Consider the following 12,289-nt stretch of genomic DNA (forward strand, 5'->3'; position numbering starts at 1 on the left):
CCCCCCCCCCACTCTTCCTGGAGTTTCTATGGTTATCTGTTGGATACTTCACCCACTCTTTCCTGCCATTTCTTCTCACAATGTAGCATAATTGAACATAACTAGTCTTACTATACAAATCAAGTCACTGTCAAACTAGCAGGGAGAATGGGTTGCTCTCTGCAATGGTTTCCACAGTCTTTCTTGCTGCCTGGGCTGCCTAAGCCAGTGCTTTATAACATTGTCTACTCTATGTTTGTGCAGGTTTCAGAGTACAGACATTATAGACCAGAAACTGAAGATAACTATGCTAACATGTACTGGAGAACAGACAACATGGAAAGAGAAGATGGTGAACTATCCTGGTTCAACTCGGGCGTGAGGGTTGGTGTAGGAATCGGACTTGGTATCTGCTTGGGGATTGGTGTAGGAGTTGGCTTGCTCGTGCGCACTTACCAGGCAACTAGTCGAACTCTAAGAAGGCAGATTATATGACATGATTTCTCTTACTAATCTTTCATTGGAGTCCTTGTCTTAACCTTGAGATTCAGAAAGCCGACAGCAATGGTTTGTGTCAATAATATCCATCTCTGACAGCAGAATTTGTGTCCTAGCATGTTTGTTTCACAACATGTGTATAGAAGCTCAGCTAAGCTAATATCATTTCTTTATCAAATGACTGCACATTACTCGTTGTCTTCTTGTGAATAATCTGTTTCTGAGATGTGATTGAAAGGAAGACTGTTTTTTGAGATGGGTTAGATCTCTACCACTCAATCAAATTGACCGATCTTTTACAGGATAATCAAAGTGTTCTAACCAAAGCTACAATGACCAACGAAAACAGAACGATCAGTGAAGTTATTAAGGGTTCTTTTCCCTGTATATCTTCCTCTATAGACCATGAAAAGTTCGTAAATGAAACTCATTTAAGGGGCTTGGCTGCAACTACAAGTGACAACCCCTGTAACTGATAGGGGCTGATGGCTCAGCTCGGCGGTTGTTGCGAAGAACACTCACTCACTCTGGAGCCACCGCTGCACTGGTGTAGCCATTGATGACGTGGTGTTGCTTTTCACCAGGTTCCCAGAAGGCAGCACATTTAACATCATCCTGAATCATTAATCTAGAGTACTCCTCATGGACATATTCCAGTTGAGCTTTTCCTCCAAACTCTGATGGAAGATTCTCCTCATCAAAATATGACTTCATAAGTTCCACACTCTCTTGCTTCTTAGGGTAAACAAATCTCACTTTCTGAAATGTTTTGGGATCTAAGAAGTATTTGACTACCTACAAGTAATAAACAAAATTACAAGAGGGTTTAAATGCTCGTCGTTCAAATTTTGCTAGAAGAATGATATGCCTTGTTTTATTGGTGTCTATACCATATGGAATGAAGAGATATTGCAAGATCTAAGAGAGCATAAACCATACCTTCCAGAACGCTTCAAATATCCTTGGGGGATTATATAGAAACGCTAGAGCTAGTCGCTCGGGATAGTGGTTCTGCAAGATGTTGACGGTTTCTCGTGCGGATTTGATTGGCACGCTGGTGCTAAGAGACCAACCATTAAAATCAATCAACCATGACATCTGTTCTTGACCTTCCGGAAGGTTGAGAAGAGCATTCTCCATAAGATATACCAAATGCCGAATTTGATTCTCTAATGATGTTGTGTTCTGTTAAAAAAGAAACAGTTCTGGGCTTTTAACACAAATTATTCTGAAATAGCTAAGAACTTGGATGCAAAATTTACACTACTAAAAAATACCTGCTTTCCTGGCTTCATTATGAGGACAGTTCTTCCTTCTCGGTCATGAAAACTTGCTCGATAAAGTTTTCCGGTCTCACTTTCAAATGCTATTTCAGGCTAAATGGTAAGACAAACTAAAATGATCAGTGTAAAGGCAACATAAATCTCCATTACTACTTTTCAACTCTTCACCTCTAGCTTCCATAGACATCAAGCTTTATGAAACTATTACATGCTTACCCAACGAATTTCATCAGGCTTATACATAGATCTCCATTTGAATGTCTCCTCCAACATTTTCTTTGCTTTGTCTACATTCCAATTCCTAGCCACTAGATATCTTTTCAAGCATGCATCACTGCAATATATTGCATTGCGTCCAACTAAGGGTCCTAACTTGGCCTTAAGCTCATTGACCTGCAAAATCGTAAAAATCTTATACTCAATCGTCTTCAAACCTGGTATAGAACACATGATCCAGAAAAATCTTCAAGATGGTTTAGATCGAATCAAGCCCAAACAAGTTCAAAATGTTAAATACATGGATCTGGGAGCCAGGAACCTACATGCACAATTTTCTTTGACCATCAACTCATCATACCTTCGATGTGATCTGTTCTTGACTGTTCCCTTCCTCGTGATGAGAAGTAGACCACCGACCAAACATTATAGCTGTGCAATCACGAACCTGTTACATTCAAACTAACAGAAATTCTCCGTTTCTTACATGAAAAAGAATAGTCTACTGCTTGATACGAACTTACTAGAAGGATCCGGACAGAAGTCTTCACTGGCAAAAACGAGATTAATTTGCCGGCAGAAGACTTCCAAAGAAGAAGGAGAAATCACCACAAAAAATCTCCAGTGGATTCCAAATTTCTAGGGCTTAACAGAAAGGCAAGCGCATTTTGAGCATCAAAATTCAAGGCAACAATCAAACAGTAACAAATCTCAGATTCCCAATCAATGACAGGACATTGCACTAAGATCGAAAAATCAAGAGAATTGCAGCGATTTAAACAGCTCGAGAAAGATGCTTACGCAAGTTAATTGTGCCAGATCGGAAACAAGCTCTCTCAGTCTTCTTCCTCGCAAAGTCGCAACTCCGTGTAGCAGTTAATTCCAAAATACGACGACAGTCCCTCCAAAGAGTTCGAAAAGGTGGAAGCTCCTTGATCTTCTCTCAAATATAAAATAATTTTAGGTCAGCGTCAGTGTTCGTCACAGCTATTTCACTGATGATCGGCCATAGAATATGAAACAAGTGCTGTATATGGATATTCGCTATCGCCACCGCCGGTGCACGCTCGGAAAGGAATCAACGGCCAAGAACACGCCACGTGTAGCACCCTCGAACTAAAGCTCATGAGAGAAACGTGGATGTTTTGTCCACTCGTCCACTCCTATGAGTCTATGCCATAGGCTTTCAGATATGATTATTAAACATAAAATTATTATAGAAGAAAATTACCGCCTTAGTCAAGTTGTCATTAATGCCCGAATCATTTAGGATCTCTTTAATGTTCTTACTAATTTATTTTATCTATTTATAATAAATAAATAATATTAAAGAACATTTAAAGGATTTTAAAATGCAACTTATTTAATATTTTTGGCAAAAAAAAAAAAAAAAAAGGAAGTTATTTTATTCCCAAAAGATGTGTTTACAAAAGGGAGCCCCTACCTTATAATTACCTTAGGTTAGGGCTGTGGGAAGTAGGAATTAGTTACATTAATTACAATCTATAAAGTATAAAATGACCCTAGGTACAAAACTAAGCTGGCGCTAATAATTTAATGGCCTCCTTGTGAGGGCTCTTAGCTACGTGAATAGTTCAATGTGCTCATCAGCAACTGATTCTCAGATGTAGATTATACAAGGCACACTAGCATGAAGTACTCCAAACTTCTCCTCAGGAGGATAGATGGGTAGATTCAGATGAGACCTGATATAAATTAAAGTTTCACTAGTTACATTTAATTCCCTATCCCTATCTAGCCGTATGCATTACAATTACTCCCCTACTGGCCTAGCAGTGGCCTGAGCCATCCTTCTCCTTTTGCAAGAACTCAAGCTGCAGTTGTTCAGCTCCAGAGAGCCAAGAAAGCGGCTAAGCTGTCTCACTTGAGAAATGTAGAGTAAAGTCTGTTTGGAGCTTAGAGTTTATGTACAAAATCAAAGAACATCCGAATTAAAAGGCCATTGCAAATCATCTTTCGACGTTGGCTAAACATGCTAGAAGAAAGTGGAACGCATAAACGTCACATAAAGAAATGGATCAGATTGCATATAATTTGTAGAACAGTTGATAAGAACGTCAGATATGATTCTTCCATAATGAAAGTTGCGGAATTTAGCTAAAAATGTAGTTTGGCAATGCTTGGCAGTGAGAAACGCAATCGTGCATATAGACAATAACGAGTTCAGTAAATGGTATGATTTCAAATTTGCCATATTGACAGCTCGAGATGGGTCGATGCAATTAGACCATAACGACTTTAGAAAATGGATATAATTCGAAATTCGTACCTCGAAGAGGGTGGAATCTCACCGTCGATTTAGTTTTTGCTGCGCACACGGCTCTTTGTAATAGTGGACGTGCAAAGACTGAGCAAAACTACAGAAAGAACCGAAGAAAGAGAGACAGGGAGAGAGGGAGAGGGAGGGGGAGAGAGAGAGAGAGATTGGGAGAGGGGAGCCGGATAAAAGGGCACCGTGCCATCCCCTCCCCCGAACACTCGAAAATGGAACTTTTTATTGAAGCACTTTGACCTGCCAAGCAAGCGCACCTGTCATGGCAAAGGTCGACGACACAATGGCAACAAAGCTTCAAATATATACCTTTTCACGGCTTCCAATGGCCTACCATTGGGAAGCCCTTCAAGATACATATATTTACCATTGACACTAAATAATCAAATTCTCATATAATCTACTCCCAGATGTTGGGACTCCAAACCTTTGAAGCCAAATTAATGGTGTGGATGCAGAATATCTCAAACGAGGGGTTCAAGAAATTCCCGCACACTTGACAAGAAGCCTGCAAAATGACCTGCAAACTTAAACTTGGATATTCTGGGAATGGATAAAAATGGTAAAAAACGATGATTTGGAAACATCATTCAAGAAACAAAACTCATAATCTGAGGGCGGAATCAGAAATGGCCATACCTGAATTGAAACTCCAAATTGTATATAAACTCCTATCATGGGAAATATCTCTCCAACCCCGACCTTCGTAGAGAGGCTGTTGGCTACAAATCGAATTCATAGCAATAAGTGGCCGATAATGGCGAGGCTTTTCCTGGTAGAACTCACTATGCAGTGAAGAAACCAATGGCATTTGATGATGACAACCAATGAAACAAAAAGAACAATTGAAGCTGCTAGGAAGGAGGAGTTACCGCGATCTTGGTGATTCTAGAACTTCAGGAGGCGATCCAGAAAATTCAACACATCTACCCTTGATCGAGGCATTTCTTTTGATAAACACTCTGTTTTGTTTTGTTTTTTTTTTTTTCTTTTTTTTTTTTCTCTTTTTCGGATGGAAAATCTTTTTCAGAACGGTGTGAATCAAAGCCATCTTTGAAATGAAATTGAGATACTGATCCAGATTCTCAGAATTTCGAAACCGTAACAAACACTGTCATCGTCAAGCTGATATTCCTTCTCTTTTCTCTTAGAACTTAGCTCTGATAAATATGACTGGGAACAACTCCTATCTCCGGGCACTACTGCTCGAAATGGTCAAGAACGCAGATATTTTCTTCAGAAGTAATCAAAATTCTTCATCGTCTGAAAGATTTACAAGCAGTTCATCAGACAGAGTTCAAAGATACGCAAGGGTGACAACAATCACAGGCTATTTAACAGAATCGAGATCGATTTGGAGAATTTCAGAGAAAAACAATCAATATGTGCCCAATAATGAAACTGACGATCTTAAACGTCTAGCAATAACGAAACAATAAATAACTAGAGCATAAAGAGTTCCCGTTCATAAATATTCATGGCGTCGGGATCTCTTCTCAAATACTAATCAAAATTCGTCCATATTTCATTTCAATTCGATTATGATTTATGAATAGTAATCAATCCAAAAAAAAGCAGTACCATCATACAAACACACAATTGTGGAGAAAAAAGATCCAGAAACAATACTTGAATACTGTAAGCCCTAGGGCGAGAGAACAGGTTGGTTTACCAGATGAATCCATATGTTTAGGGATGAATCCGTGATGCTGAGAGAACAGGTTGGTTTACCAGATGAATCCATATCTTTAGGGATGAATACGTGATGCTCCAAGCCTTGAGCGCTAAAGAACAGGTCGGTATACGAGAAAAACGCTCTCTGATTCAATTCTATACCTACAGATTTGAAAATCTGTATGCTCTCTGATTCAATTCTATACCAAGAGATTTACGGGAGAAAAATATGAATAGAAAAGTCTAATTATAAATTATTTCTAAATGAACGGTTAGATTTCGAGTTTGATAGAGAAATTAGTTTTCAAATCAACGGTGAGATTTCGTTTACAAATTAACCGCTGTTATTCATCTATGCGTAACTAACAAGACAGATTCGATCTAAATTAAACAAGGATATTATAAAATTTTATACTATGGTTTATATTATTCTAATTTAAAATACAAACTTGTAAACATTTAAACTAAAAAACACTAATTATAAATATAGTCAATATATACATAATTAAATATAAAATAGAAAAACGCGCAAAAATAAAGTTTTTCGTAATATTATTGAATAACTTTGTAGTATTATTATATAAAATATTTTTTAAAATAAAAATTCTATTTAAATCGTTAATTCTTGATAAGAAAAAAAAAAATTAATTTTCTTATAAAAACAAAATAATATTTCATCTGGGCGGGTTAAATAGCAAAAAACATTCCCCACTTGTCCGACCCATACAGGGTATTATGCATTTTAAACTAAATCGTTTGAAACTCTTTTGTTAATACAAAAAATATTTCAACGTCGAGGTGTAAAAGAAGAACATAGGCCTCGAGCACGCTATCATTCGAGAACGGAGATACTTATAAATGTAAGTGAATGAACAAATGAATGAGAGAGTGAGAGAGTAAAAAGGAGCATAAGGTGAAGAAAAGGAAAGAAAGCTGACACAGAAGGCTTGGACGAGAAGCCCTTCAATATCTTAGCTGTTGCTTAAATTGTAATGAAAGTAAAATGCAACAGTAAGAAAGGCTTTCACGTCAACCTTTTAAAAGCCAAAATTTCAAACCTCCATTCATCTTTGGTTCACAACACAACACACACACACTACCCATCTCACCCAACCATGAGAGAACCATGGCAACAACAATGAAAACGAATCACAGCAATCTTACAAATACACTCTCTCGTTTGGTAGATCAGAAGCTAGCTTGAGCTCCCAACCACATGGCTAAGAGATCAGATTTTGCTCAGAAGCTCTTAGATGATCTCAGGTTAAGGAAGCAGCGGATGGCCGCTGCGTCGCACTCCTCCGACCGTTCCAAAACCACAACCATCGGTTAGTAAACTCTTCTAACTTAGAATTCTTCTTTTGATATTCTTTCGAAACCAAATGGATTACTGTGAGATCCCACGTCGATTGGGAAACATTCTTTATAAGAGAGGGGAAGCCTGATCTGTTAGCGGTGAGCTTGGACGGTTACAATCACATTCTACCGAGCGCTATCTGTTGATAATTTTGAAACAGATAACATGTTATTACAGAAGAATAATCACGATGAAGCTTTTCTCGGGGGAATTATTCTTTTTTGTTTTTTCTTTCCATGAATACAAGCAATACTAAAGCACAGCGAAAACACGGTTAACTTGCAAGAGAAGTTCAAAAGGAACAACACCAAAAAGTAGTTATTTATCTCTTATGAAGTGCAGCACAACAGATCAATTTGATGCCATATTGCTTTTATAATTTGCATAATTATCAACGTCACAAAACGAGTCGAGTCATAAAAGGCCTCATACGAGATAGTGTTCCTTACTTATAAACCCACGATCTTCCTCTTAGTTAGCTAATATATCTTAAATGAGCTCTACATGTTGTTTGAGTGTTTTTTCTTTTCAGATGCATATGCTTACTCGAAACAAATTCATAGAGGATCGAAGAACGCTAGAACACACGGAACGGTACGCAGAACTCTACATAGAGGAGTTGGTTTACAATGCTTCCTTGTTTATCTTATACTGTTTCACGTATGATTCAATGCAGAGTGTTCCCAGTAATACAAGGTATGGTGGAGGGAATAAATCACCAATGACCAATGATACTTCAAATCAGATTGTTCCCTTCACTAGAGGCCGGAACTCAGAACAAATAGGAGACTTATCCATGGCCTTAGCTTTTGCACTTGAAAATGGAGGAAAACTAAGAGGAAATACATCATCTGGAAACAATTTAATGCTCGGCTTCCTGCAACAAATCGGAAGGAGTTCGTTCGAAGTCGGGAAAATGAACAAAAGAGGCGGCCTGGACAGGAACCAGAATGCAAGTGGCTATTTTCCAACCATCTCACATCTTCATATTAAGGAGATATCAAAAGGGGCACAGAAATTGAACCAGATCTTGACAACTTGCTCTAATGGAGATTTTGGGAGATGTTCCATAGAAATTGGACAGGAACTGTTGAAGGGAGCTGTGAATTTGGAGGAGTCTTTGAGGATGCTTGTGAACTTGCATGAGGCCTCAGAGCACATGATCAGACCACAACATAAGAATAGGATTGTGCTTTTAGAGAATGAAGATGATACTGATGAAAATAAACATGATATCAACGGGAATCGTCACGAACAGAAGCTAGCGACCCTGAGATACACAGAAGAGCAACCTCTAAACACTGTGAAATTTAGTTTCCATAGAAGAACAGCAAGCTGTGGTCATGATATCAAAACTTCAAACACACGTGAGAAGGTGGGGATTTCTAATGTAATTGCAAAACTAATGGGACTAGATAATCTTTCAGACAATTCAAACTATGCACACCAGGACTCGGGTTCCAAGCGAAAGGTCGCAGATCTGCAGCCAACAGCCAGGGGTATCGGCCTGGCCGAGCCAAGGACTAATATTAAAGGAAGTCGGTCCGGTTCCAAGATTCCAAGAACAGCCATATCAGATAAAAATTCAGCTGTGGTGAACACCATATTTGATGCAAGTCTTCAAGCCATCACTTTTCGTGGAAAGCCATCATGGAAAGACATGGAAGGAATAAGGCCACAAACTAGCCCATCAACACCAACCATCACGATATTTCGGCAGCAACGAAACAAGAATGAGACGAGACAGGAAGTCTCGAGTCAGAAGGACGATCTGGAAGGACTTACAAAGCAGCTTCACGTAAAGCACAGGGAGAAAAAAGGCACAGATAGGGATGACTATAGAGAAGTATTAAAGAACGGAGTGCAGCCGAGGAACGACCGGGACGGTCGTATGAAGCCTCATCACCAAAAGAACAGGGAGCTAAGCACCACGGAAAGGGACCAAAAGAGAGGAGAGCTGAAAAAGGACAGGATGCAGCAGATGAAAAAACAAGAAAGAACACTTCCATTGGAAAAGAGACATCCAGACAACCTTAAATCAAGAATGCAGCAACAGCCGCCAAACAGTCCCAAATACCAGCAGCCACCAATGCTCACAGAGAAGAGAAATCAAAAGAATGGAAAATCAATGGTGCAGGAGAGAAATCAAAAGAGAAATGGGAACACGTTCAAGAGTTTAACAAAACCAGTCCATGACACTTTCACTTTTCCAAAGAAGCAGCAGGATATGAACCATGTCAGACAAAGTAAGACAAGCTGCAAAGAAACCATCATAGCTCACCACTCTTACGCCCTTCCTAACAATAGATGTCCTAAACATCCTTCCAGAGAAAACAACAGCTATGATTTAAATAACAAAACAAGCGAGATAACCAACATTAGCGTAGAACAAACTGAGCCAGTTATGGAAGAGCAACGTGCTAAGATACATGTGAAGAATGATTCCAAATCTACAAAGATGCCTAGAAATAATGAAGCAGATGCAAGAGAACAGCGAATTCCAATACTACAGGAGGTAGAACAAAACAATGATGCATTAAATCGACTGGACGTCGTCGGACCACATGGATCTACAGAAGTGGAAGCTCATACCATTGAATCCAGAGAAACAATAGTAAGCCTCCAGCCACTTATTAGTGCACAAGATGCACACGAAGAGACTGAGCGGGTTTTGGCACCGCCCAGCCCTGCTGAAGATGAATGCCATAGCTTGAAAGAGCCACAAATATCAGCTCCAAATGACAGTGTAAGTTCAACTCTTCTTGAGTTGTCAAATTTTAAGTTCAATATATTCTAACTATCTGTTAACCCTTGCCTAATCTTATGCAGTGCCAGAAAACAATCTCAATTAGTACTAGCAATCAGCAAGATCAGAGGACAGTTTTTGGCAGTGGTGTAATCAACGGCTCCAATATTGTGATTAATGCAGTAGAAGGTAAGCGAGACTTCAATTTCCCATCTTTATTCCATAAATATAAAGTAAGCCTATCTTCTTCTGTTCTAAATTCACTACATTTAATTCTTTATGGCACAGAAGCAGAGAAATACGACATTAACAAACTATATCCCCCACATTTGAAGCACCTACATAGTTGTTCCAAGTCAAGAAAACAAGAGATATTGACAGAAAGTGAAAACCAACTTAAGCAGACGCTTATAACGAGTGAATGGTTCCTGAATGCAGCAGAGGCACTTTTCAAACTCAACATCCCCAGCTTCATTCTTCATGACAGTGGTCATAGCCATTTAAAAAATGGAAAAAATGTCATGATAGATTGTAGTTACGAGCTCATGAAGCGAAAGGGCATACGGCAAGAGCTCAACAATCGTCCTAGTACAAACATTTCTTTGAGGTCCAACAAAATAGGATCTTTAGATGAGTTGATTAAGCAGGTGCATAGAGACATTGAGGCATTGAGATTCTATGGTAAGAATGGTAACTTAGAATGTGAATTGCAAGACTACTTGCCCAAAATGCTTGAAAGTGATATCTATAACCAGGAACCTGACTTAAATAGCATGTGGGACTTGGGATGGAATGAGCCCACATTCGTGTTTCTTGAAAGAGAGGAGGTTGTAAGGGGTGTGGAAAAGTATGTTCTGAGTGGACTGCTCGATGAAGTCACAAGAGACCTTGTACATGTCTATCTTTTGATGAAAGGAAAGGGCAGAGAAATTTGAGAAGAACAATGGTTCGAAGTTTGATGCAATTTGTTGATTTTGAAACTTCCCAAGTCTAATGATGAACATATTTAACTCAACTTGTTGGTTTTGGAATTGTAATAGATAAGTTATGGCAGTGTTCTTGAAATTCTGCATGTCAAGAATGTTCATACTTCTTATTTTGCTTCTCGAAACCCACCACTAGTAGGTATTGTTCTTTTTGAGCTTTTCCTTCTAAGGAGAGGTTTCCACACCCTTATAAAGAATGTTTTGTTCTCCTCCCCAACCGACGTGGGATCTCAAAACCCACCCCCTTAGGAGCCCAGCGTCTTCGTTGGCACTCGTTCCCTTCTCCAACCGATGTGGGATCCCCCAATCCACTCCCCTTTGAGGCCCAACATCCTTGTTGGCACACCATCTCGTGTCCACCCTCCTTCATGACTTGACCTCTTTGGGTTTTCCCTTTCGGGCTTCCCCTCAAGATTTTTAAAAAGCGTACGTTCGGGAGAGGTTTTCCCACCCTTATAAATAATGCTTCCTTCTCCTCACAAACCGATGTTGAATCTAAAAAATATGGCTCCTGAGGGTGAAAACAGACCATGCCCAATTTCCTACACTTAGATGACATCGATGATCAATACCCATCATTGAAATCAAGCCATTAACTACATTCAATATAGAAAAAAGAAGAAATGAATGAACGAATAGTGTTTTGTCTTTGATTGGAATCGATCGACAGTTGTAAATAGTTCGGAAAATTAAGGAAATGCAGAAATAAGTGAACTCAATCGGATAGCTTACCTTGGCGTGATAATGGAACAAAGGATCAATGCTTCAAAACAACGTTCCTTTTCCTGGTTCAGAAAGTATCGAGAAAACCCCATGAACGACAAATTAGTCAATAGAACGACAGCTCCGATCAGAGAGAGACGTACCGTACATAGCCCGTTGGATTCAAAAGCTGTCTTATATACCAATGGATCAGATTCAAAGTCCAACGGATCAGATTCAAAGTCCAATGGATCAGATTCAAGTTGCTTCATCGCCAATTAATCCCACGATCGTAAAGCTCGCTCTCCTTTATGCTTTGTTCATAAAGTAGTGACCATTATTTAACAAGTAATTGAGAATCTAACCTTTTGCCCACGGCGAGTTTTCATGTAAATGCTTTGCTTTCTCACAGCTCAAAGCACCCACAGAAATGGGGTCACGTTTGAGCGATGGGATCACTAATGTTGCTTAATAGCTAAGTAAAAGCTTCGAATTTTTTTGTTTTTTTTTTCTTGTTTTTTTTTTTTTTTTTTTTTTTTTTTTTTTTTTTTTTTT

The 12,289-nt window shown here is 39.0% G+C and overlaps 3 protein-coding genes and 2 long non-coding RNA genes across 12 annotated transcripts in view; 2 read left to right on the top strand and 3 right to left on the bottom strand.

Annotated features, from left to right (window-relative positions):
• Positions 1-731, top strand: part of LOC111446093 (uncharacterized protein At1g01500-like) — a 2,655-nt gene extending 1,924 nt beyond the window's left edge. Inside the window, exon 3 of the mRNA XM_023084753.1 lies at positions 244-731. Within this exon, the coding sequence (XP_022940521.1) occupies positions 244-474 (231 nt within the window). The 3' untranslated portion in view covers positions 475-731. The remainder of the gene's footprint in view (positions 1-243) is intronic.
• LOC111446097 overlaps positions 1-6,120 on the bottom strand; it is an 8,239-nt gene extending 2,119 nt beyond the window's left edge. The window contains exons 1-4 of one of the 4 annotated variants that reach the window (XR_002711009.1): positions 5,899-6,120; positions 5,142-5,532; positions 4,909-5,054; positions 3,637-4,777 (exon numbers count right to left, since the gene is read on the bottom strand). This is a non-coding gene — a long non-coding RNA (uncharacterized LOC111446097). Of the gene's footprint in view, positions 1-3,361; positions 4,778-4,908; positions 5,055-5,141; positions 5,533-5,850 lie in introns of those variants that run through there. The other 3 variants (XR_002711008.1, XR_002711010.1, XR_002711011.1) reach the window with 3 other exon arrangements.
• Positions 722-2,939, bottom strand: LOC111446094 (CRAL-TRIO domain-containing protein C23B6.04c). 5 transcript variants are annotated; one of them, XM_023084754.1, is made up of 7 exons: positions 2,778-2,939; positions 2,501-2,621; positions 2,338-2,408; positions 1,977-2,153; positions 1,755-1,853; positions 1,417-1,662; positions 722-1,272 (listed from the first exon to the last, which is right to left on the bottom strand). In XM_023084754.1, the coding sequence occupies exons 3-7, from the start codon at positions 2,401-2,403 to the stop codon at positions 1,000-1,002; spliced, it is 861 nt and encodes a 286-aa protein (XP_022940522.1). In that variant the 5' UTR covers positions 2,404-2,408; positions 2,501-2,621; positions 2,778-2,939; the 3' UTR covers positions 722-999. The 5 variants fall into 5 exon arrangements, with proteins under 5 accessions (XP_022940522.1, XP_022940523.1, XP_022940525.1 ...); XM_023084755.1 differs by having other exon boundaries at positions 2,497-2,621; XM_023084757.1 differs by lacking the exon at positions 2,501-2,621 and having other exon boundaries at positions 2,778-2,936.
• A 1,014-nt stretch (positions 6,121-7,134) lies between the features above and the next one.
• LOC111446109 lies at positions 7,135-11,118 on the top strand. Its single transcript, XM_023084771.1, has 5 exons — positions 7,135-7,271; positions 7,833-7,894; positions 7,977-10,046; positions 10,130-10,235; positions 10,335-11,118. The coding sequence occupies exons 1-5, from the start codon at positions 7,160-7,162 to the stop codon at positions 10,979-10,981; spliced, it is 2,997 nt and encodes a 998-aa protein (XP_022940539.1). The 5' UTR covers positions 7,135-7,159; the 3' UTR covers positions 10,982-11,118.
• A 546-nt stretch (positions 11,119-11,664) lies between these two features.
• On the bottom strand, positions 11,665-12,154 carry LOC111446113. The gene is made up of 2 exons (XR_002711015.1): positions 11,899-12,154; positions 11,665-11,817 (listed from the first exon to the last, which is right to left on the bottom strand). It is a non-coding gene; the product is annotated as an uncharacterized LOC111446113 (long non-coding RNA).
• Between the last annotated feature and the right edge of the window lie 135 nt (positions 12,155-12,289).

Source organism: Cucurbita moschata, unplaced genomic scaffold (assembly GCF_002738365.1).
Source record: "Cucurbita moschata cultivar Rifu unplaced genomic scaffold, Cmos_1.0 Cmo_Scf00008, whole genome shotgun sequence".
Taxonomy (NCBI): domain Eukaryota; kingdom Viridiplantae; phylum Streptophyta; class Magnoliopsida; order Cucurbitales; family Cucurbitaceae; genus Cucurbita; species Cucurbita moschata.

Bases quoted from the DNA above. Each gene is read 5' to 3' on its own strand.
- LOC111446094 (XM_023084754.1), bottom strand. From the start codon at position 2,403: ATGTTTGGTCGGTGGTCTACTTCTCATCACGAGGAAGGGAACAGTCAA. The intron at 1,854-1,976 runs GTAAGCATGTAA...CTTACCATTTAG, and splicing joins AGCCTGATGAAATTCGTTGG to CCTGAAATAGCATTTGAAAG. The intron at 1,663-1,754 runs GTATTTTTTAGT...CTTTTTTAACAG, and splicing joins TAATGAAGCCAGGAAAGCAG to AACACAACATCATTAGAGAA.
- LOC111446109 (XM_023084771.1), top strand. From the start codon at position 7,160: ATGGCTAAGAGATCAGATTTTGCTCAGAAGCTCTTAGATGATCTCAGG. The intron at 10,047-10,129 runs GTAAGTTCAACT...AATCTTATGCAG, and splicing joins TATCAGCTCCAAATGACAGT to TGCCAGAAAACAATCTCAAT. The intron at 10,236-10,334 runs GTAAGCGAGACT...TTTATGGCACAG, and splicing joins TGTGATTAATGCAGTAGAAG to AAGCAGAGAAATACGACATT.